This window comes from Aythya ferina, assembly GCF_964211825.1.
Source record: "Aythya ferina genome assembly, chromosome: 4".
NCBI lineage: Eukaryota > Metazoa > Chordata > Aves > Anseriformes > Anatidae > Aythya > Aythya ferina.
The window spans coordinates 30,249,446-30,272,506 of NC_140300.1; the positions used below are offsets into that span (position 1 = coordinate 30,249,446).

General features: G+C 42.7%; 1 protein-coding gene across 7 annotated transcripts in view; it reads left to right on the forward strand.

Annotated features, from left to right (window-relative positions):
• Positions 1-23,061, forward strand: part of LOC311435952 (epigen) — a 65,030-nt gene that overhangs the window by 19,982 nt on the left and 21,987 nt on the right. For 4 of the 7 annotated variants that reach the window (XR_014692504.1, XM_084517529.1, XM_084517531.1 and 1 more), the window contains one exon: positions 6,046-6,171. Coding sequence is in view for 6 of the 7 variants with exons in the window: in XM_084517529.1 (XP_084373655.1) it covers positions 6,046-6,171 (126 nt within the window). In the remaining variant the exon portion in view is untranslated. Of the gene's footprint in view, positions 1-6,045; positions 6,172-14,616; positions 17,307-17,454; positions 18,567-19,064; positions 19,155-23,061 lie in introns of those variants that run through there. The other 3 variants (XM_084517532.1, XM_084517530.1, XM_084517533.1) reach the window with 2 other exon arrangements.

Consider the following 23,061-nt stretch of genomic DNA (forward strand, 5'->3'; position numbering starts at 1 on the left):
AAACGAATGGTAATTGCCAAAAGGAAGGGCTCTGAAAGATCCGTGTCTATGTTCTTAAAGCAATGTAGAATGAAATACTTTCAGTTTGACTTGTCTAGAAGAAAGAAACAAGTAGCAGTGCTTCTGAGCTTTTTTTTTATTGTTTGTTTTTACTTGATTGGTATTTATTAATTGAAATATAAATTAAGCAGGGAAAAAAACAAACAGCCTCTGGTCAAATTCTGTGTCCCCTTGGAGTTCATGACATCTTCCTTCTCTGATACTGCTTTGGAGGACCACAAACAGATTCTGTCTTTGTCTTTTTCTCCTCCCTTCCTCTGTCTTCACCATTCTCAAGACCAAGTCCTGGGAAGTTATTTTCCAGATTTGGACAGATAGGTACATGTCCAAAGCTCATCACTTCCTGTTGAAGCAAGATGTCCTTTTTTCAGAGCTTAATTGCGCTACCTCTATCTCATGCCAGGTCAGGAACAAGAAACAGCTCAGTTCTCCCACATGGGATTACTCAACTGTGGGTCAGACCAGAATTCTCACACGGAATGAAAAATAATGATGTGTCTGCTAATTGGAAATAAACTAGTAATATCAACGTATACTGCTTCTGATTTAATCATAGTTGAAGGTTTTTTTGTCTGCTGAATGCTTTGTCATCAGTTACGCTTGTAGTGAAACATTTCAGTAGCAATTCAGCTGTGTTTGTTCACATTATTTTTCCTCATGTCATTTGTAAGAAGAGCATGATACAACACTTGTTACACAACATGAGATATGCTTTGAATGATGAAAAAACCTAGGGCTAGATTGTGCAAACAGCATGCAGCCCTGCCCCAGAGAGAACTCTGGGGAGGATGACACCTTGGAAGGGTGTCCCTTCATGTTCCCCTTCTTGAGAACTCTGTGCATTGGGTCTTTGGGATGGTGCTGGGCTTAACCCTCGAAACATGTGACCAATGTAGTGAGCAGTGCAAGAAAGGAAGCATTTACAGTGTCACAGACCACCATGCAAGATGTGCGAAGGGAAGAAAGCTTTCTGTGAGTCGGTTTCACCCTAATAGTTAACTAAACTCCACCATAACTGCCTTCTCTCTCCCAGACGAGGGAAGAGGGAAGACAATGTGATGAAAAAGGGCTCAAGGGTTGAGATAAGGACAAAAAACTGCTCTGCTATGGTACACCATGCAGGGGAACTGCTGAGGAACTTGTGTTCCACTTCATCCTCACTTTCTTCACTGACCACAGTGCCTGCAATCTCGTTTCTTACATCTTTTCTCAATCCCCTTTCCCAGCTGCTGTTGTGCAGCCATTTGCTTCCTTTCTTGCCTGCGTTCTCATAGAAGTCCAACCAGTGTTGCTCATTGGCATAGCTCTGCCCAGCATCGGCTCCCTTCTCTCCCTTGTAGAGTCTGCTGGAACTGGCTTTTAGCTAACTTGGGGCAACTTCTGAACTCCTCACCGAGGCTGCTCTTTCAGCCCTGCTGCTACCAAACTCTTGCCATGTAAATCCAATACACTGTGTAAAAGAGCAAGATTTCTGTTCTCCTCTTCCCATATAATGCTCTAAGAGCCACCTGCCCTCTGCCTCCCCTTTTGGTGACTTGTGACATTAAGCGTGTTCATTCTGTTATGGTGCTCTGTCTCTGAGGAGTTTCCTGTTCACTTGCGTTCATGGTTCTCAAACAGTTCACACCAGGTGCTTCTGTCTTTACTCTGGAGTTTGGGAATGCCCATCTTCAGAGGCTGCTTCTTGTTGGCTCCCATCCTTGGTACCCTGGTTGTCCAGCTTTCTGTGATGGTAAATATTGATGCAATTTATTCCTTCTCTCTCGTCCCCTCCCAACTCATTGCATCATGAGGCATTCCCTTAATTCTCATTTTCATTCCCTCCCTGAAATCTTTGTCTCTGCTTCCAGCTGGAGCTTTCTCAACTCTGTGCCACACACCTTTTGCCTTTCTAGCCAAAGTGTAGTATTTCCTCCCAAGCACACCTGGCACTTTGCATCCCACTACGGACTTCATAAGCCATTGTCCCTGCCTATGCAGACATCCTATGGTGTCTGCTCCTGTTGCTATCACACCAGTCCCATACTGACAGACTAAGTAAACCTTTAGTTATGGTGCTCATGCAGCTGTTGCAGTGTTTCCAGGGCAGTGATGGAGGCAGTAGGCAGTCTTTGTCTCCTGTAATCTGCTGCTGCTGCTCTGGGCTTTCCAGTCTGCCTTGGGAGAGACAACTCACCTGCCTGCTACCTTCGGAGAGAAGGTGAAGAGAAGGAACCGAGGTGCCAAATGCCAGATGAAATTCTTCTGGGCAAACTTGCGCTGTCCCTCAGGACATGATCTGTGGTCCTCCTGCATGGGAATTGCTGATTTGCCAGGGTGCTTTATTCAGCCAGTCGCTGGTTAACTTCCTCAGGATTTAGCTACCTTACAGTCCTTATACCTAAACTGGGATTAGGGAGGAGTTTATTTTTTTTGTTGAAAGCATGATTCACTGTTTTTGACAAAAATTAGTAAAGAAAGATTTTCCCACATTCTTCAATCACTGCATTTTAGGAATAGCTGCTCTAACGCTTATCTCTCCCTACTTGGTATGTAAAGTAGGCTTAAGTAAATAGATCTGCTCATTTGGTTTGGGGGTTAGTTTATTTGTTGCTATTAAGTATTTGGCCTATTATCAAACCATTTTACAAAGGGTGTAACTGTGCAACTTCCGTTAATGTGCTTCCATCCCTATCACACACAGATCATTAACCCCCATAAGACGAAGGCATTATCCAATTACCAGCCAGCTTGCGATTGATTGCATAAGAGCGATGAAGTAGATGCAGCCAGATCTTATCAACGGCATAGGAAAGAATTTGAGGTCTTGGCTTGCTCAACATTAAAAGCAGAGTTTCAAGCTTGCGTCCTATGGGGGAGTGAGAAAGGAAAGGAAGGTTCTTGTGTTGCTTGTAGCCAAATGACTTGCTGGCAGACGTCCAGCACTTCAAATGAATCCATAGCTCTTGTCTGCCAGCAGTTGCCTCCAATAACACCGTGCTCCCAAAAAACATGGATGTGCTTTCTTCTTCTTTTTTTTTTTTTTTTTTCCCTCCTGAGAGAAGGCTGATTTCAAGGGGAGGGCAGCAGAGAGAATTCAGATTCCCCCTTTGCAGATACTACTACCAAGGTAGCCGTTCTTCAAAGAACGTAAAACTGAAGGAATAACTGAAGAAGCAGGGTAAAAGTTTAACTTATTTGAAATTTGCAATTTCTTTTCATTCCAAGCTAGAGGCTGTGTAGCAGGAAAGAAATTTTGGAGGTCATTTAAAGCAAATGCACAAAAAAGATTGCAGCTGTTGCCTTTAAGGTGTGATAGGCTAATGTAATGCAGATGATGGCTGATGACTTTGTAGTCTTGACTCTCTGATAGCGTGTACTGACTTAGCACTAGATAGCACTAGACATAGGTCTCAGATAGTAATTTGCCTTAGCATTTGAAGAGGTGGTTCATTTGTTCTGAGTCTGTCCAGGAATTAATTTTCAGATGTCTGGTCACACATGATGCTGCTGTTGGTAAGCAGTGCTCGTGTTTCTGTTCTAGGGCAGCCTTAAAATTGCTGTTCATTAAGAGAGCTCCTCCTGAACTCCTGGTACTTGAAAGAAAGGTCTTTTGTGTGCATCCAGTGGAGCTGTTGGTATGCTGGAAAAGCATTACCTATTACTTGAGAACACTTGGGAAGTTCAGTGACATTCATCTTGAAGTAAATGTGTAGTGCTGTCTGCTGTTTGCAATCTGTTGTGGCAGTTCTTTGTGAAATGGAAGACGCTTCCAGTTTGGGAGTGCTGCTGTAGAAAACAGTGTTTTGCTATCCGTTCAGTAGGACCCAGCTCAGATCCTGTGGGCAATTAAGTTGTCATTGTTGTGCTTCTCTTGTCCTAGCACCTAAATAATTGTTTCGGTGTTGCTTGCAATGTATACAGATAGATGAACTGTGCTGACTGGGAACATATGCTGTTGCCTCAAGTTTTTTGTCCAAAACTTTAAGTGACCTTTTAGCATTTATATGTGCTGACTATCAAACATCTTTGTAATGAATATCAACATATTTGGAATTTAAATGCATTGAGAAAATGAGTTGTATGTGGAAGTTCTGCGGAGGCTTGTCACAGTACCCTGCTAGCTAGGGTTTCTTTACAATAGAAGTGTCAAACCCTAGGAAATTACCCAGATGTAGCTCACCTGGAGCTGATGAAGGTATGTGATGTTGAGGTCCGGCATCTTTGGTCAAGCAGGGAAGTCTGTTCCAAGTGGCAGAATTGCAAATCGTAGAAAAGTAGGGCAAGGAAGTTTTTTGAAAGCCCCTGCCTTAACTTCTGGTGCACTATGATGGATATTTGATATACCTGTTCAATCTGCTTTTAACATTTCCTGTGATAGAGACATGGTTCTCTTCTTGGGCTACTTGCTCCCCTGTTCCTCTGTTCTTATGGTTTAAAAATTCTGGACAGTGCAGCAAAGAACAATTTTTTTTTTTTTTTTTTGCATAACATCGGTTGTGGTTGTTTGTGGGGATGGGAAGCCTAGTGCCAAAAAGCTTTTTTGTGTTTTTTGAAGGCTGCCATGAAATCAGGCAAGTTCATTCGGGGCAATGTTTCCTCATAACCTTCATTGTTCTTGTTGGTGCTCATAGAGATGGACAGACAGATCAGAGAAAGCTGGCATCCACAGCAGGAATATGGTGTCCCAGCTGATGTTGTCTGTTGAAGAGATCAGGAGTTCTGCGTGTCTTGCAGTAGTGTGACTGTCTGTTCAGGTTCAGTTGATCTAATTTCAAATTTTTCTTGTTGAAAAGTGACCACCTAACCAGTTGCTGACTGCCTTGCCTTTGCAAGGGGTAATCATTCGTATGTAAAGGAATGGTATCTTGCCTTTCTTGCTGTTGAATGTCAGCTGTTTTTTGGTGCTTTTCTCCTTTTTGCCAGCGGTGTTTGAAATCTAAGCTAATCTGTTTCAAGTTCTTTCCAGCTTTGGGTCATTTGCATTTTGTGTCACTACTAAATAGTAGGTGTTCTCTTCTGTCACGTTAGTGCCATTATAAATGAACACCTGGCCCTTGTAGAACTCTTTCCACACACACTTAGGTTTTCATCAAGAACCACCAGAGCCTGTTGTTACCTACCAATTATACCTGAGTACAATTACCTGGCCAGTATTCTATCCAGTATGCTTTTCTTTTCTCACTCAGGAGGTCAGGTAGAAGAAGTTCTATTTGAAAGGCAGTTGCTTTTCTCTTGCAGACTGATCTGACACTTATGGGTAAATTGAGTTGGCCCCTTTTGTTTGTTTGTTTCTGTTGTTTACCTCATTTATATATTGGAGTAATGAAAAATAAGCTGGTGACATAGATCAGATTCTCTCACCATGCTTTTTTTTTAATTTTTTTACAATAACATTTTGTGTAGCTTGTATTTAGTATTTTATTAACTGCCTGAAAAGCATTGCATCTAAGGAGTACGTGACCGGTCAGAGAAGGCAAGAAGAGTAGCATGAATCGAATACAGATGCTCAGATGCTAAAAAAAAAAAAAAAGCCAAGACAAAAGAAAACATTGCCAAGATAACATACATAGTTTGCTTCAGAGGTTCCTGACATTTCTGGACTGGTGGAATTCCAACAACCCTAAACATTTCTTGTAGCTCATGCAACACCTTTATCATCCAGCTTTTTTTTCTTTGGAAAAGTTATGAAGGTGACTTGCCACCACAAACCGGCAAGCACATAGTTCACTGGGATCATGTTGACTACATTTGTGACCACAGGCTTATCTGAAAATATTCGCTCGGAATAAACAGCTGTCAAGCTTTTTGTCTAAAAGTTACAGGCTGTGTGAAGCCAATTGTGTTCTCTGTGTGATGTGTCAAGAAAAGTTTAAGTGAAAGATTTCTTTTTATTTATATTTTTTGGTGTAAATATACATAACGTGCATACACACATTACTATAACTTGGAATTGATGATCTAAGACTATCTGGCTGTGTTAATCAAATACCTTGATGATTCCAGGTATCCCGAAGTTGATTACAACCGATATGGTCAAAGAAGGTGCAGCTGTGATAGATGTAGGCATCAATCATATCCATGATCCTCTTACGGGAAAGACCAAATTAGTTGGGGATGTGGACTTTGAAGGTCAGTGAAACACTAATATTTTTATCCAATAGGTTCACATAAAGTTGGTGGGATTCTTTGATGATGAATACTTTGAATAGCTCATGTCCCAGATAAGACAACACTTGAAGGAGTGTGTGTTTGTTTTCTTAAATAAGAAACAAGCAATTTGTTCATGTACCTGCTCTTAAGAAATGATATGTTATTTAACAGCAAGCATTACTTCTAATTACATATACGAGCAGCCTTTAAGAGATGCAGATGAGTTCTTATGGATGTTTGGTGGCAGCAGTTTTAGAGAGATGCTTGTCTCCAGGCTCTTTATCCTTTGAGAATCTTTAAAGCGTCTCAGAAGTATGCATGCATGCTCACACACAAACCCTGCACAAAAACAACCCGCAGTTTCTGCCCTTTCACAAGTGTAAGATTTCCCACTGATCATAGCAAATACTGTGATACTACAATTTCTCAAGCCTCTTTTCACACTTAGACTTAAATTTTTGAAAACGTTAACCTCTCCTTCAGAAGTACCGTTTATACTAAAGTTTAAGGTGGGTTCATCTTCGGCTCTTTAAAATCTTGGTCCAGGCAAGCCTAACTGAGATAATATGTGATGTTACATATTGATCTTTTTATGTTTAATGTGTTGCAGAGCAAGTTCACAATGTAATTGGATTAAATATCTCTGCTCTGGAGAAGCTCCAGACTGGAATAGCAGGATTGTTGCAGTCGAAAATTAAAGCTTATTGGCAGAGTTGTGTGGGAAGCTTAGACAGCATTTACCCACATTATTAATGGTTCTCAACAGTTCCTTATTTTGATAAGTATGAAAATCACCCACAGGGTTTTTTTCATAGTTATTAACATCTTGGCTGGCATAATGTCTCAAAGCTTAATTATATTCAGAATGTTTCTAGCCCACTGTATTTCAAATTACATCACTTGCTTAGTTCCTGCGTATTTTACTCATCACACATGATATCTGTCTGCTAAAATCAATGAAATTAACCGCACGGGTGTAGCTAAGTCATTGTTTCAGCATGCATTTGGGAATTTATAGCTGGATGTATAAAATAGTTCTGTTAGAAATATTTTTCTAGAGTGCACCTTGAAAAATTTTTTGAGTTGTTACCCTGCTTTTGCCATCACAACTAAAAGGTTGTTTTCCGTATACAGAAATAAACTAAAATGAAGTAGAGAGGAGTTCCAGGGTTTTTTTCCTGCTTGTTTGTTTTAGCATGTTTGAAAAACAATATGACTTTCAGAAACTTGACAGCGTGTCCTTTTTGTTTGTTTTCTTTAAATGTATGACCTTCTGAATGTAATGAGTCTAGATTCAATGGCCATGCCATGATTCAGAGTTTCAGCAATGCACTGTATCTGTCTCGTCATGTCTGCTGTGGGTTGCTCTCAGGATTTTACCTGGGGGGAGGGAAGATCCAAAAAAAGAGGGAGGAACTTCAACGTGGATTATGCCACTGCAGCTCCAAGTAGCATTTCACTGTGCATTGCCAAAGGGAAATTGTTGTTGGTTCATTAGTATCGGTGAAAGTTTCACTAAATCTCTAACAACAAAAAAAACTATCCCTGTGTATACAGTTCAAAATACCAAAGAGTAAGTCACCCTTGCCAAGCACTGATCTGGCAGTTAGGAAATGCAACAAGCTAGTGTATTCATGTACTAAATCATTTTATCCTTTCCCTCCTGTTGATCACTTGACTGAACTTATATTTAAGCTTAAGTGAAAATGATTTTTGCAGTTTAAGGCCAAGCACACGAGCTGGTATGATGTATGCCACCTGTTTGACGTAAAGTAGCCCACCAGTGTCTATTCTCTCATCATCCCCTTCCTCAAGCAGAAAGAGGTTTGGGGTGGGAGTGGGGGTTTGGTGGTATGAAAAAGATTTAACTGGCAAGTCGGGGGTTAAACTCCATTTGTAAGAAATGGTTGAGGGTGGCTGACTTAACCAGGCCATTGGACTAAAAACCCCAGGTCGAGGAAATAAACTTGATGAGGCAAATGGAAACTGTTTTTATTCCTTTGTAATGTCTTAGCCGTGCTTGGATGCTGTCTTCTGATCTAGGGAGCAGGTCTGAAACAGGAGTTGATCTCTAACAAGAAGGGGATGACACTTGAAATAACTGTATTTTTTAATGAATTTTTTTTTTAATGCATTCGTAAATTCAGTATAAGAAGTACCTGAAGGAAAAAATTCTTACCACAGGCCAGGAGAATTTGATAGCAGTTGAAAATGAGTTTTGCAGTTCTGAAATATGTTCTAAAATCTGCAAGTGTTAGAGTCATGTCCACTCGGGCTGTAGGCAGCTTGAGCTGCATGCAGTCACCTGCAGCCAGAGACCTTGCTGGTGACAGCACTTCCCATGGTGGCCTGAGGACTGCCTGCTGCTGTGTGTGTGTGTGTGTGTGTGTACACCCTCTGAAGCCAAGGGCCACACTCTGCAAGATCCTCTTTATGTTTGTGCTCCAAGTTGTTCACATTAAAAAGATTTTATTTTTTCCAGAACACTTCCATGTGCAGTTCTTAGATACCTAGAAGAGCAGGAGAGAAAACACTGTGCATTTAGGTGGAGGTCACCCATGCAGCTCCAAGGTACCCAGCTCCATGTTGCTGGGATGTTCGAGACTGCATGGGCATCTCTCCACGAGTCACCAGCACAGCATGTTCAGTGTGCTCCTATTTATGTGAAGAACTTGCCAAAATATTTGGACCAGGGAGGGGTCGCCTTGGCACTTCCGTGAGCCACCACGAGGGAGGATGGGAAGCGGTGTCATCCTTAGATCATCGCAGCGCCACTTGAGTTACTTTCAAGCAGTGAATTTCAGTCACAGAAAGGGGCACATGTTTCTGTGGACAGGATAATGCTCGTGTGGGTGTAGCTGGCCCAATTTTTTAGGGCTTTTGTTGCCACAGCATTAAAGCTAAAGGGAGAGGAGGGCTGTGAGGACCAGGAACGAGAAATAAAGCAGCAGCTTACCCAGAGCATTTAACTGAAACAGCTCTTCTGGGTGGAGCACCGTTTCCAGGTGTGACTGGTAGAGCAGGGTGGCAGCACACCAATGTAGGAGCTAACCTTTGTTACACAGGAGCCTCAAAGAGCTGCTCACCTCCCTGCCCTGCTACCTGTCCAGGGCTGGTAGCAGACCTTCCAGGCGATAGTGGCTATTTTCCGAAAGCACAGCATTCAGAGCTGCTTCCTGAGCTGGGCCCCAAAAAGCAGCTGCAAGGCTTCCCTCGGTTTGCCGTCATCACCCCCAGGTAGCTCCTGCCTGAGAGTGGCCTTTTCCAAGGCTCCCGGTGCCCTGGCATTGGAGGTTTGTCATAGAACCAGGAAGGAGGTTTGGTACACAAATTGCCACTGCAGCTTTTCCAGCTTATTAAAGGTGGTGTTAGTGCTGAATTGTGCTGTTCGTGGGGTACACAAGTCTTTGTGGTGTTGGGCAAAACATGTCAAAAATGATCACTAACAGTATCTGAAAATGAACTGGGACAGGCCTGTGAGGCTGAAGTGTACAGAAAGGTAGTGTAGTTTCTTTAAAAAGCAAAACAGCTTTTGCTGGCTACATTTCTGTGTGATTCTTCCCATATTTTTGACAAGCAGCTGCTAATACTCAGTTTTTGAGTCTTTATTGTGTACCTATGAAGACAACTTTTTATTTAAGAAAGCTTTCTAAGCAATATGTTGGAACATCAGTGGAGGGGTTTATAACTGAGAATTGTTCTGTAATGCCTAGGCAATATAACACATTTTGGACGACAGGTGCCCAACCAGGAGCAGGGAGAGGTTTCTGGTACTGAACAGCAGAGAAGGGGTATCTTGACAAACCAGCAGTACAGTGACCAGTGGTGGGCATGTATTATAAATCTGCTTTCAAGGAGGGATGATCAGGCACAGTGACCACAGGAAAACGAGGGAAGGGATATGTTGAATATTGTTAAGGAGGAGAATGGAGCAGGCTCCTGTAGCACTGCCAGGTGGAGCAAGCACATCAGTTCAATAAAAACCTGGGAAATGGATCCTGTCCTCATGAGCTACAGGACTCACTGCTACCAAGCCATCGGGCAAGGTGACAAGTTTCTGAGATTTGTTCAGGTAGAGGAAAGATTTACATTTGAAGCCAGTTCCTTGGTAGAAGTGGGGGCTCTGCAGTTGTCTCAGGTAGGGTTTGTGACAGCAGTCACTTCGATGGTTGTTTGCTGCCGCTCTGCGTTCGCTGTGCTACCTTCCAGGCTGTAGGCTTCTTCACCGACTGTTGAATCCTTTCCAACATATCTCTCTGTGCCGCTTATCCAAACAGCGGTCATGAAAACAGAATGTGGATGTTCCAGCTGCTTTTGCTACTGCTTTTTTTCCGGTTCATTTTGAAGAAGTGACATTCTTTCTGCAGGTAATACAAGTCCCAGTACTACAAGTCCAGTCTTCATAATCCAGTCACCATGTTGCTCCTTGATAAAAACCAGGGGTAGCATTGCCTGCTGTTATGCTTTGCTAATACAAGAAACCACGTTATTTTGCAAATTCTGGAATCTTAATTCCTTCCATTTCAAAATAGTGGCGTGTTGCCTGTTTTCATAGTTGGGTAGGCTACTAGTTGCAGTGGGTGGATGCTTCTAAGGAGGGTTGCGGGCAGAACGTTTTGCTCGATGGGAATGTTAGCACTGGGTTGTGACTGCCAGAAGGCCAGACAGAGCAATCACTGACTGCTGGCAGTAACCTTTTGGATAGAAGAGTTTGGGTACTCCCTCACAGAGGAGTCTGCATGTCATGCAGGGGTCTAAGGAAGTCATCATTAGCATCTTGAATTTCTGCTGCCACTGCTTATTATCCCAGGGCTATTGCAATATTCCATCCAACTGTCTCTGCTAATAAGCTGAATTTGAAAGTAGCCATGCAGCATTATTTTCTGCTGGAGATCATTAGCGGATAATATCAAAAAGAAGGAATTGTGAGAAATGGGGGGTGTATTAGCTGAATGGTATCCCATGGTGCATGGTGAATAATCCCAAAATGTGTGTAGAGCAGAGCATGGGGTGTCTACTGTCAGTGCTGGGCACGTGAGTTACACTTGTGCAGTGCTGCAGGGATGCAGTGATCCCAGGGAAGCTTTACAGGGACTAATAAAGCTGTGTGGAAACAATGCTTAGGCAGGAATTATTCTGCATCACTTAATGCAGATGCACAAGACCCAGAATTGCATTCAGGTTGAGACTTGCCCTTGGTTTGTGTGATTAACCCTATTAGGTGTCTGATGTTCTTAGCTTTAAAGGGACGTAGGAATGAAGGGCTGTTTCCAAAGCAGTGGATCCTGTTTTTCAAGGAAATAATCTACATTTCATTTCTTCTGAAGAATCAAAGGAAGATTTTCAGATTCTAAAGAAGCTGCAAAATAGCAGCTCCTCCCCCATAGGCACCTAATTTGTATACCGACATTTTCAAAATGGCCAGAGAAACGCCTGGGAGAACTGCACGCATCTCCAGAAAGCCAAGGTAAAGCTAGGGACAAGGTGCTGCTGTTGCTGAGAAGCAGAAACAAGACCTTCTGAAGGAAGCAACAGTGCAGCACCTGATGTGCTGACATGACAGTGGTCAAACTAAAAGTGCTATTTTAGGACCATCTGGCCAACTACACTTCGCAAGGAAAGGACCAGGTTATTTTCCCCCCTTTGATCACTGGCATTCGTCTTGGAGAATTGCATTCACCAGATGAATGTTAACCCGTAGAAGTGGAGATTTATCAGATGTTAGGTCTGTAACTTAGACACCTGTTCATTTAAAAATCTGGGTTAGCTTTTGTGAATAAGATATCCAGGTGTTTGTATTCTAGCTGATATAAAATAAGGCTTCTGCCAGGCTGACCCACAGCTATTTCCATAATGACAGAGTATGGTAGAGAAATTCCCCAACAACTTGTGAAAACAGAATACTCTGTGTTTACTCCTGAGCACAGTTACTAGCACTAGAGGCGATGGATGTTGTCCATGATGTTCATTAGAAGGCTTGCTTTCAGTAAGGCACGGTTGAGCTCTGGACTGCACCTCTGTGTAAGTAAGATAGGAGTGTTCTGAATAACACCGCAAAGAGAAATGTGTAACATTGCCATGGAAATGGGCTCATTTCAATGTAAAATGTCTAAAACAGTTTGTATGTTAATTGTTACGGTGTTCACTTCAGATGTGGGTACATTTCAATAATTATGACATTGACTTGGGAATTTGCAGTAACAGTGTTAACCATAAACACCCATCTCAAACAGTAGGCAGCTCAAAATAGTATAACTAATAAGACAAATTATTTGTGTTTGAAAATACTAAGAATAACTGGGAAAAAAACCACCAACAACTCACATTGCGATTTGTTTAGCTTTCCAACTTTTTAATAGTATATCTGGTGGTACCAATCAGCAGAGTAATTAAAACCTTCTCAGCTGTAATTAGCAACTCTCCTCAGCGAGGCTTAATCTGCTCTTCAGTTCAGTGAGATATTTGCCGCTAACTTCTGTGAATCCAGTTGTTAGGGCCCTGCGTTGAGAAGTTCAGATGGTGTTTTTCATTCCCTTTAACGTCCCTGAAAGTCTTAATAAACGTTTTGCTCAAGAAGATAATATCCAGTTCTTCAAATTCTTTTTTCTAAGAGCTTTTTATTCAGAACAACGAAGCACCGCGTACTTTGGAGAGAAGTACACTTAAAGCAGAGGCAAGATACACTGCTTGTTCCAAAATCAAGCTGCCAAATTTTCCATCTATTGATTGCTTCTCAGGGTTAGGTATAGATTCTGCTACCCAGTGGGTTCAGTGGATATCACAGAACCATTAAGGTTGGAGAAGCCCTCCAAGAAGATCATCTGGTCCAACCATCCCTCTACCACCAGTGTCACCCACTAATCCATGTCTCTTAGCACCACGTCCAACTTCTCCTTAAGCACCCACAGGGACAGTGATGCCACCACCTCCTTGGAGGGCCCATTCCAACGCCCGACCACTCTTTCTGAGAAGAAATGTCTCCTCATCTCCAACATGAAATGGCTGTAGCTTCGGGGTTGCTCTTGCTTGGTGTTTTCTGTGTGTGTGTGTGCACCCTGTCAAAAACGATGCTTTTCAAATAGTCAGATTCAACACAGACTGCATCTATGTGGCAAGCTTGCAGCTTCTTTCCGCACTTCATTTCAGACACGTGGTGACAGCAGGGAGAATGTGACTTTCCAGGAAATTGTTTCTAAGCAAGGGCTAGGGTTCACAATGGCATTTGGAAAAAAAACTTCATAGTACTCAGTAATATGCCATTTGGACTAACCATTTTTAGCAAATAACTGCTCATTAGGGTTTGTCATGCAATGAATTCCCAGCCAGGTGCACAGAATTCCTTACCAAGTAACCTGAAATTTCAGTTGATTATATCTTGCACAGTAAATACATCAGGACTTTTTGCTACATGATATTAATTCCTCATGCAAAGAGTTGAACTTGATGGGTATTACCTTAAATGCTTTAAAAAAAAATACAGGCATACTGATCTCCTAGCACGAGTGCTTGAGATATATGTTAACTTTGGCTAGTCTGACATGTTGTGTGGTTGGAGCTAATTCATTTTTGTCTTTGAGACTTAAATAAAATCAGTGCCTCCACTTCAGTATAGGCACCCTAGTAACACTGTTTGGTGGTGGTGCTTTTTAAAAACAAATAAATAAAATTTTAAACAAAACTTCTCTGAGGGAGCTGAGTATTTATGGCTGCCATTGCAGTGGGAATTTTGCCACTGCCATCTGTTTTTCCTCATGCACAGTTGTATTTATTGCTCTTTATCCATCTTAGGAAGCAAAAACCAAATCAGCCAGGAAACTGTTCTCTCCCTCTACATTTTTCTGAAGCTCTTTGTTATGATGGTACAATGTCTTTGTTAGAACCTGCAAACTGCAGTGAGGAAAAGAGGCTAAAGAAGCGGCAACTTGCTTGTGCTTCGCTGTCAGTTTTGGTAGCGTCCTGCTCTTCTTGCAGCTCCTCAGGAATAGGTTTGCTTTGGGCCTTCAGAAGGAGATCTTTGGAGTACTGAAGGTGGCATCAAGGTCTGCAGGTGCAGAGCTGTCTTCCCGGGGTGGTCCTGTCCTGGTAGCACCGAGGTTTGGTAGGAGTGTCCTCCCTTGAGGAAAGGGCAGCCTTATGCAGGTAGATTGGCTTAAGCAGATTGTGAAGCTATGCCCTGCAAATAGCCCCTGGATAGTAATACTCAAATCAACAGCACTACCTCACAGCTCTGACTGTATCCCAAGACTACCATGGTTGTAACAAGATTTCTGCATTCTCATTTTCCCGTGTTCTCCAGTCCTGTCCCAAGTTATGGGCCTTTGTGTTTGATATCAGTTAGGCGTGTGTGGACAAATGAAGGAGAAAAACGTTTTTGGACACGTTCTTAGTCAATACCTTTTTTTTTCTCTCTCTCTTTTCTCTTAGAAGTAAAGAAGAAAGCTGGCTTTATCACTCCAGTGCCAGGAGGGGTGGGACCTATGACTGTTGCAATGCTTCTGAAGAACACCCTCATAGTTGCTAAAAAGCTCCTTTACTAGAGCAAGCAGGCTGTCTTGGAAGAAGAATCCAAATTGTTCTATTTATTGACATACAAAACCTTTATTTTTTACTACAAAGATATTTATTTCTACGTTGTATTTATTTTTTCATGTAAACTCTATTGAAGGTGATGGTTTACAAAATGTTAAGATGCTTTGTGTTACCTCCCACTGACTTGTGAGCAAAACTGAATTGGAGAATGCGACCTGTGCTGATGTATTGGTGGTGGTCAACTGTGTGTGTGAAAATGAAGAACAAAGCTTGAATTACAAATATGCCTGTTTATTTTGAGATGGGGTGCTATTGTCGAGTTTATTTAAATACTTGGGACCCTCAATCTTGTTTAAAATGTGCAAAAACTGGATTTCAGCTTGCTAGATACCTTTTGGGTTGGGTTCTGATGTTATGGAGCACTCCATGTGTAGTTTAAAGTCTTGAATATTATATTTTTGGGTAAACATTTAGATAGCATCAATCTTAAATCTGAAAGGAATGAAAGACTGGAATTTGTTTCACCTGTCAGTCAGTATTGCTGGCAATTAATGCAAATGCTCAGTATGCATTTTAAAACAGTTGTGTACTTAAACATTGGCTAAACTCTCCTCTTAAATGTATTCAAGAGGACTGCATGAATAGGCACCTAGAATTGAGGCCAGAATTGTTTTCTTGCCATGTCTGGATTTGTTTGACTATGTTTTCACACACGGTACCTACAAAAAAAAAAAAAAAAAAAAAAAAAGCTTTGAATCAGTGACTTGGTTGGATTGGACTTTACCTGGATAGGATGTTGTTAAAGCGACTTTTAATGTACATTTCTATGACGTTGGGGTGGGGGAAGAGAAAGAGAGAAGCAAAAGTTTATCCATGGTGGAAATATTTGTATTGGAATTTGAAATAATTTACTTGTTCTCTTGTTTTCTGAAGCAGCATGAAGGATTTTAGTTCATGGTGGAAGGCTGAGGCCTTTCCTTGTTTACATTTTGCTGCTTAGAGAGAACTGGGTGGGATAATAAGATGCTTGCTTTAAAGGGAAATAGAGACTGGGAAAATAAGTGGGAAGAGGAATAATTAGCAGTATGTTTAGTTCCAAAGACAGATCCAGAATAGTCTCATGCAATATGAAATTTCAGGGGGCATTACTGTGAAGATGCCAGGTTTACTGAGTGTATGCACTATTGACGTGAAGAGCCGCCCCCAGTTCCCACTGAAGTCAGTGGGAATCAGTTTGGGCTGTTGTCTTCATAAATTTATCTCATTTGGGCAAACATTATTTCAGTCATGAGCCTTTGGCATATGCCAGTAGACTCAAGATTACTTGAATGGGGAAGAGAAAGAAGTGTGACTCAATACTGCTTCTGTTTATTTAAAAAAATAATGCTTGCTATAATAAAAAGAAGGAAATGGATCGTTGTTTCTGTGCTGCTTGTTCTTCTGATGGTCTTTCTGAGAGTTTTGCTTAATGTAGTGGTCGTAAAATAGCTTCACAGATGCATCACTAAGCACATGGAAGCAATAGTGCAGACACTTGCTTATCTGTTCAAATTAAGCAGTTGGTCAACCCATCATGGGCTGAGGTGGAATAAAACTTGTTCAGTTCTGCAGATCTTTCTGTGGCAAATGTTAATACAGTTGGTGTTGTTTTTTTCTTTTTCAGCATGTTAAGAGTGGAACGTTGTTCGTGTTTTGCTTGTTCATTATTTTGTTTGTTCACGTTGCTTTCCTGAACTGACGGTCACTTTCTGTGCTTTGACTGAAAACGGACTCCGCATTTTTGGCAGAAGAACAACCTAAGGCATTTTGCTTATGTCACTCGAATGAGTCTGCCTCTTTCATATCCTGCAAGCAGTTCATTGTGCATCTTCAGCTTTTTCTCTTTTCACCTCTCCCGGGTGAGTTAGCCTTGCACAAAAGCCAGCCAGACGGAGGTTTCGCTCAGCAGCATGCCGTTTTGGGGGCTGCCGGGCGCATCTGTGAGAGTGCCCTCCGCCGTGACATCCAGAGGGAACGGCCTGTTTCCAGCCTGAAAAGCACACTCGTGTGCCAGGATCCAGTCAGGTCTGGTCCGAGCACAAACACCCCGTGGTGGACAGCCGCACGGCCTCGTCTGCTGAACCCTTCTCGCAGGCCTACCGCGCCCAGCTCTGTTGCCTAATGATGAAGCTGCCTCTCGGATTCAAGCCGGATTAAGTTCCCATTGTGCAGATGTGTGTTGAAAGGAAGGCTCATGAGACTTACCCCTGCTTGGGACTGATAGCAAAGGTTATCCAGGAAGGCACACGCACTCCCGTCGATCCGGGGAGTGCACAAGCTGCACTAGATCAGTGTGCAGGCATGTGGCAATTCAGGATACTGAAGGAAGGGAAAAGCCTCCTGGAATGCAGTCCATGAGCAGGAGAACGCATAATTAAAATGTGCATAACTAGCTTGTGTTTTTCCCTGAACTTATGAAGTGGTTAGATTTAATCCCATAGATCACTGAGGAGAGCGTGGCGTAGAGGGAGAACTTGAGCTGACCGGAGTTGTTAGGGCATCTATCAGAAGGTTTTGTGTGGTTTTTGTTTTTTAAATCAGTTGTGGTAAGTTTTTTGTTGCTCAGAGCTCACAGTCGAGAAACCGCAAGTTGGGGTGAAGTTAGCAGTTTTCTTGGGGTTAGAGTCAAGAGTTTTGGGGATGTTGAAGTGATTTTGTGTTATTGAACTGGGCCTTTCTGATGATCTCCTCTAGTGTGTGTGGCTGCCTAAGAACCCTTTGGAGGGACCAGTCCTACTTGTTCCAAGGTGCCTGTGACAAAGGAGAGTATTTAGGGCTGTGGAGAGCAGCTTAGTACAAGAACTGTGTATGTCAGGTATGTCTTAAAGACCTACAAATACTTGATGTAAAAACCATGATTGCTCTCATTACGCTACCCACTTCCTTGAAAGGGGAGCGATGCGCTCTCGTGGCTGGATAGAAGCAGCAGGAATGATGGCGTGGCCGTGTACAGCCTCCTCTTTCAGCCAGTATTTCTCTCCCCTTTGTTTTCTCTGCACTCTGCTGGCTCCCACCTGCCACCCTGCACAACCACAGACTCTGATGGGGCTGGTGCCCTGCTTTGCTTCAGAGGCCTGTGCGCAGGGCAGGCTGAATGCAAAGTGGTTAGCACGCCCCTCTGGCTCCCCAGAGCCTGTGATCAAAGGCCTCTTGCTGGCAGTCGCTGCTGGAGAACATCAGCCGTTATCTGCGTGTCTGATCGCTTCCTACTCCTTGCACTAGCTGCACTCGCAGTTCCTCGTCAGGATAGCAGCAAACTGGGGCACAGAAGGGACCGGGGCAAAGCAGGGGCTGGACCCCGCTTCCTGAAATCCGTGGCAGCAAGCTGAATGTTGACCATCTGCCTGGAATTACCACAAGACTTGCATTGCTAAGGGAAAGAAAGAGCACCTTGTTCACAATACATCTTTTTTTTGTTTGTTTTGCTCGCTTCTGTTTTTGCTGTATTTCATTGATCTGCTCTGGCACATACCAGGGCTCTTGAAAACTGCATCTTTGCATGCACAATAATGCCCACAGGTAATAGGAAACTAGGGTTTCAAAAGAAAACCTGATCCCATTGCTAGATAATAGTAGTTTCCTAAATAAATGTGTGGTTGCCCCGGGGGCTGAGGTTGTTGCCAGATGCACCTTTTTTTGATTGGCGAGAACAGCAGATGACGCTTCATGGCATATAAGTGCAAGAGAAAACACACGGGAGCACAGATAAGCAGAGCAAACGAGCTACCTGGAAAGAAGAATTGAAAAGGTGCTAAAGCAGCTGCCTGCAATGGCATTTGGAATGCTAATTTATATTTTGCTGAAAGGTAGGTTTGGAGGGGGCTTTTCTATGGCATAGTACGCTGGGCTTTCTGGAGCAGGAGCTCACTCTACCTGAAATAAGCAGTAGGAGTGGAAAACATGCAAAGACGTTGTGAAGCAGCATTGTTTTAGTTAATGTGAACCTCAACAAAGTTTTTAACAGATAAATAATAATTTAGACTTGGAAAAGAGGCTACTTTGTTAAGTAGGTGTAATATCTTCTGTAATATATTGCAGGTAGCCTTGTCAGAAGTTACATAGATAATTGAATGGAGATGGATTTTGGATTTCTGCAAATGATATATTTTTTTCTCTCACAATCGTAATAATTATTCCATGACAAAAGGAGGTTTGAGGCAGGAACATTTTACATGAGCTGTTATTACTTTTCTGCATTGCATCAGAATTTGTAATAAGTGGGTAAATGCTTTCTGAATGAAATGAACCTTGAATAGATATGCTGAGTTTTTCTGTTACAGTAAGCATCTATTTGCATTACACAGCAATGGGGGCACTGAGTGAAGAATCAGCTATTACTGTTTCATCCCTCAGCACAGAGTTGTGGAATAACTGGACAAAAAACAACACTGAAGGTATTTGTGTTCCATTCTGTTTTTCTCTATTAATCTGCCACTGAATAGGTTTTATTTTGTTTTATGCTAATAGCTGCTGTAAGGCTCCTGTCAGTTAGACGAAGTTGGGTTTTGAATATATTGTACGTGTGGGATGAGCTTACTTTATTCATGGAGCCTTAAAATCCTCTCTGAAATAATGGCTGTTGCTCAGCTGTGGTAGGCTCGTTGCTGACTAGCTCAAGAATCACTTATCCAACCCTTTTTATAATTAGGGGAAGGTATTTTGAGGCTATTTGGGATAGATTATCTACACTTTTACTGGTCATTTATGTTTTAACTAGTGCTTGGTTTCTAGCTGTCTTCAGTCTGAGTCTTTATGCACTGAAGTGAGAATGCAGCAAACGTAACTTAAAGTGATGCCTCTCATTACGGTTACTCAGTAGTTTTTCTTTGTTGCAGTTTTGCTTTCGGCTATCACAGCTTCCCCAGCCCTTTTCAGAGTGCTAGCGCTCTCTTCACTTTCTTTTCTGACTGAAATGTGAACTCAAGCTATTTACTTGCCAACATCTGAGACCAGAGTGCTGTGTTTATCCTGCAAGCTGCATTCTTGATGTTACTTCAGGTGCTAGTGATGTCATTACTTTTGGAGACCTGTGCGATCTGGAACTGAGGTTTTGGCAGGTCAGTAAAGGAGGAAAGGATTTTAACTGTGATACTTATTAATGTCTTTGTACTTTTAAAAGAACATAAACATGCATACAAATCATTTTCTGCTAATTGTAAGTCATCTTGGGATGTCTTGCAAGCTTTTTTTAGTAGATCCATAAGCTTTTTATTTTTCTCATAACAAGTCAAACTGCTGTTCTCTTTTTGTGTCTGTTTTGTCAACGCGGTACAGTTTTATAGACACAAGCACGTTCGTACACATGCTGTATGTGTTGGACTGTATTATTTTTGTGTGTATGTGTATATATATATAATACATATGTATATGCACTTGCACACACATCTACATACTTGTAACAGTCAAGGTGGTGTTGATTTTTGACTGCAGTAGTTTGATTTATTAGCCCAGCGTCTGTGGTCTGGCCTAGTGGATGTGTCTGACACAGTTCTTCCAGTGCAGGAGTATAGTGAAGTAGCCGTATTTGTTGGGACTCGATACGTACCCTGTATTATTTCTAGCCAGCAGGAGTTATGGGTCATATTTTAGTAAGTAAGAGTTGTGTTTACAGGAACACAACCATGACTGCACTTGTTCCCTGCTAGTTGCAGTTGTGCAAATCAACTAGGTCCCCGTGCTGTTAGCTGAGAGCGTGTTTTCCTCAGTAATACCACAAATGTATAGCCCTTCAAGCACACGTTTGCACAGGTAGTTAAAAGCATATGTAGGTGTACCTTATATGCAGCCCTTGATAAATCAGAAAATGTGATTTCTGGCAAGAAGATGAGAAAGAAATGATTGAAGGGTCACCAGAGAAACTGAATTCACGGGTAAGAATCACTAGAGGAAACAGCAGTTTTCTGTGGGACTGCAAGTCCTCTGAGGACTGAAGTGCAGCTTGTGGGGAACGCCTAACTTCTGCTCGAGGAATAACTCCATCTTCATCCCATCTACAAGACCACGTCCAGTTTCCTGTTGTTATACCTTAGGCAGGCCAGTGTAACCAGTGCTGGCACTGGGAAGCATTAGGCTCTGTGATCAGTCGGGGGAAAAAACGTGTGGAGAGCTTACAAAGCAGGGACAAACAACTTCAGATGCTCTTTCAACCAAAATGAAACTTTTGTAGTGAAATTTTCAGCCAGAATTTGGGACAGGCTTGGTTTAATGGGGAAAAACGAGGCCCCTTCATTGCCACAAGCCGCTTCCTCTGTGTGACTTCAAGGGAGGTCCCAAACCTGGGACTGACCCCTTCCCTCCCCTTCCTGACGCTCCCGTTCCTCCCTGGCACACCATACCTTAAGGCTGAGCTGTCGTGGTCTTAGTGGCTCGCTCTTTTGGTAGCCGGTCTGTCAGTTTTGGCATGCCCGGGCTTCCAGGTTCCTGTCGTTTTTGATTTCATGTCGGATCTTGCCAAGTGTATCTGCAGGAATGACTCAGTGGTAGGCAGCTGTCGGGTGCTTACACAGCATGCTTTTCTTTCCTCACGTGACTTGAAAGGGCACATGGATGTGTTTGTTCAACAGCTCGTTTAGTATCTAGGTGGATAATGTGATATGAATTAGCATAATGCTCTGGGATGGGTTAGAAAATCTTTCTTTTTGTTTTCGAGACTCATCATTCTTGTAAAGGTAATCATTTGTACTTTTGCAATGTCAGAATAATTAGCACTTGGGATTTGCGTGCGTACACTTCAGATGGGATCTTGCAACCCACACTGGACAAAGCTCTCGCTCCTGAAGTAAGGGAGGGCGAGCTCACTCGCTTGTGGCCTGTGTTACGAGATGTTTGTCTTGAGCGCTTTCCAGGCAGGCCTCTGTTCAAGGCTGACCTTAGTTTCTGATGACAAAGCTGACTTGGGTACTCCGGGGAAGTGTCTGTGTGCACTAAGCAAGCTTTCTTCCAGGAGTGGCTGGATGGAAGGCTGCCATCTCTCGGCAAAGGTGGTGCAAATCAGGAGGGATGCTTTGGCAACCTAGCAGTGGGAGCATGAAGCTCACCACTGAGTGCTGCTGCATGCGGGGCTGACCTGGGAGTTGTTTCAGGCCCCCTCTGCTGTGCTGCAGTGTGCTGTACAGATGGGGACTGAGCTTGGACATCTCCCACAGAGCACACGTGTTGTCTGTCGCTGGATTACTAGGCCAAAAATATGCAGCTGGTAATACAGCTTCTGGCCTTGCGTTTCTAGCTTCAGGACTTCTTTCTCCACAAATCATCGAGAGGCACTTGTGAGTCTTTCTTTTTACTTTTTACAAGACTAGGGAACGTGCTGGAAACATGCTGTTTTCTCAGCCCAAAGAATTATGTTTTAAATGAAGACATGCTTTTCCTTCTCCTCTGTAGCTTTGCCTGAGAAAGAAGAAATCCCTCTGCTCTTTTTCGAGAAGACTTTTTCTCTAGAGACCTCTCCATAAGCTGGAAGTCTGATTTCTCTGTAAGATGTTAGGGGGCACTATTTTCAAAGCAGTGTTGTTCAATCTGAGTGCACGAGTGGATTCCTGCTGTGAAACGACTCACACTGAACTTGGCTCAGAAAATGGGGGGAATTGGTGGTGTTAATCCTGAATCTAATAATTGTTTTGTCAGTATAAGCTTTCTAAACCTTGATTCAGCACTTAGAAAGGAGGCTTTCTGTTTGCTGCGCCGTTGGTTAGTCACTGAGCAGACCTGGGCACCTTGTCACCTTCCCACCTGATGTTGTGTTTCTTGTGGTCCTAACGGAAAGCTGCTGCTGATGTTGGCTCAGTGAGGAAATAAATCATCTTCAGTCATCTTAGAACTGTCCCCTCAGATAGTAACACACTGGACATCCCACCCCACCGGAGACTGCTGTAAATTGGGTTGAGAGACCAGTTCAAACTGATACTCACTTTGAGCCTTCTTTCTGTTTGCTGCAGCCCTTTTCTTGTGACAGATTAATCAAACCATAACTGGACACTCTGCTAACAGGAGACCATGGAGAACAGGTTGAGGGAGCAATCCCACCATTCCTCGCTTAATTGTAGCTGCAGCACTGACAGACAGGAGTGCAGTGATTTGTCTTGTGCTGGGAGGAAAAGGGAAAAGAATTCATTGTTTGAATTCAAACTGGGAAGCATGCTAAGAATAATTCAGTGCTCTCATTGTACCCGTAGCCCCCTGAGCGAATATTCCATCATCATTTTTCTACACACTCCTCAAGAGCAAGTAATTTACTTGCAGTTTGTTCTTCTTCCAAAGTCAAGCTGGTGGATCTTAGAAGCTTGTTCTGATAGCAGCGTTTGT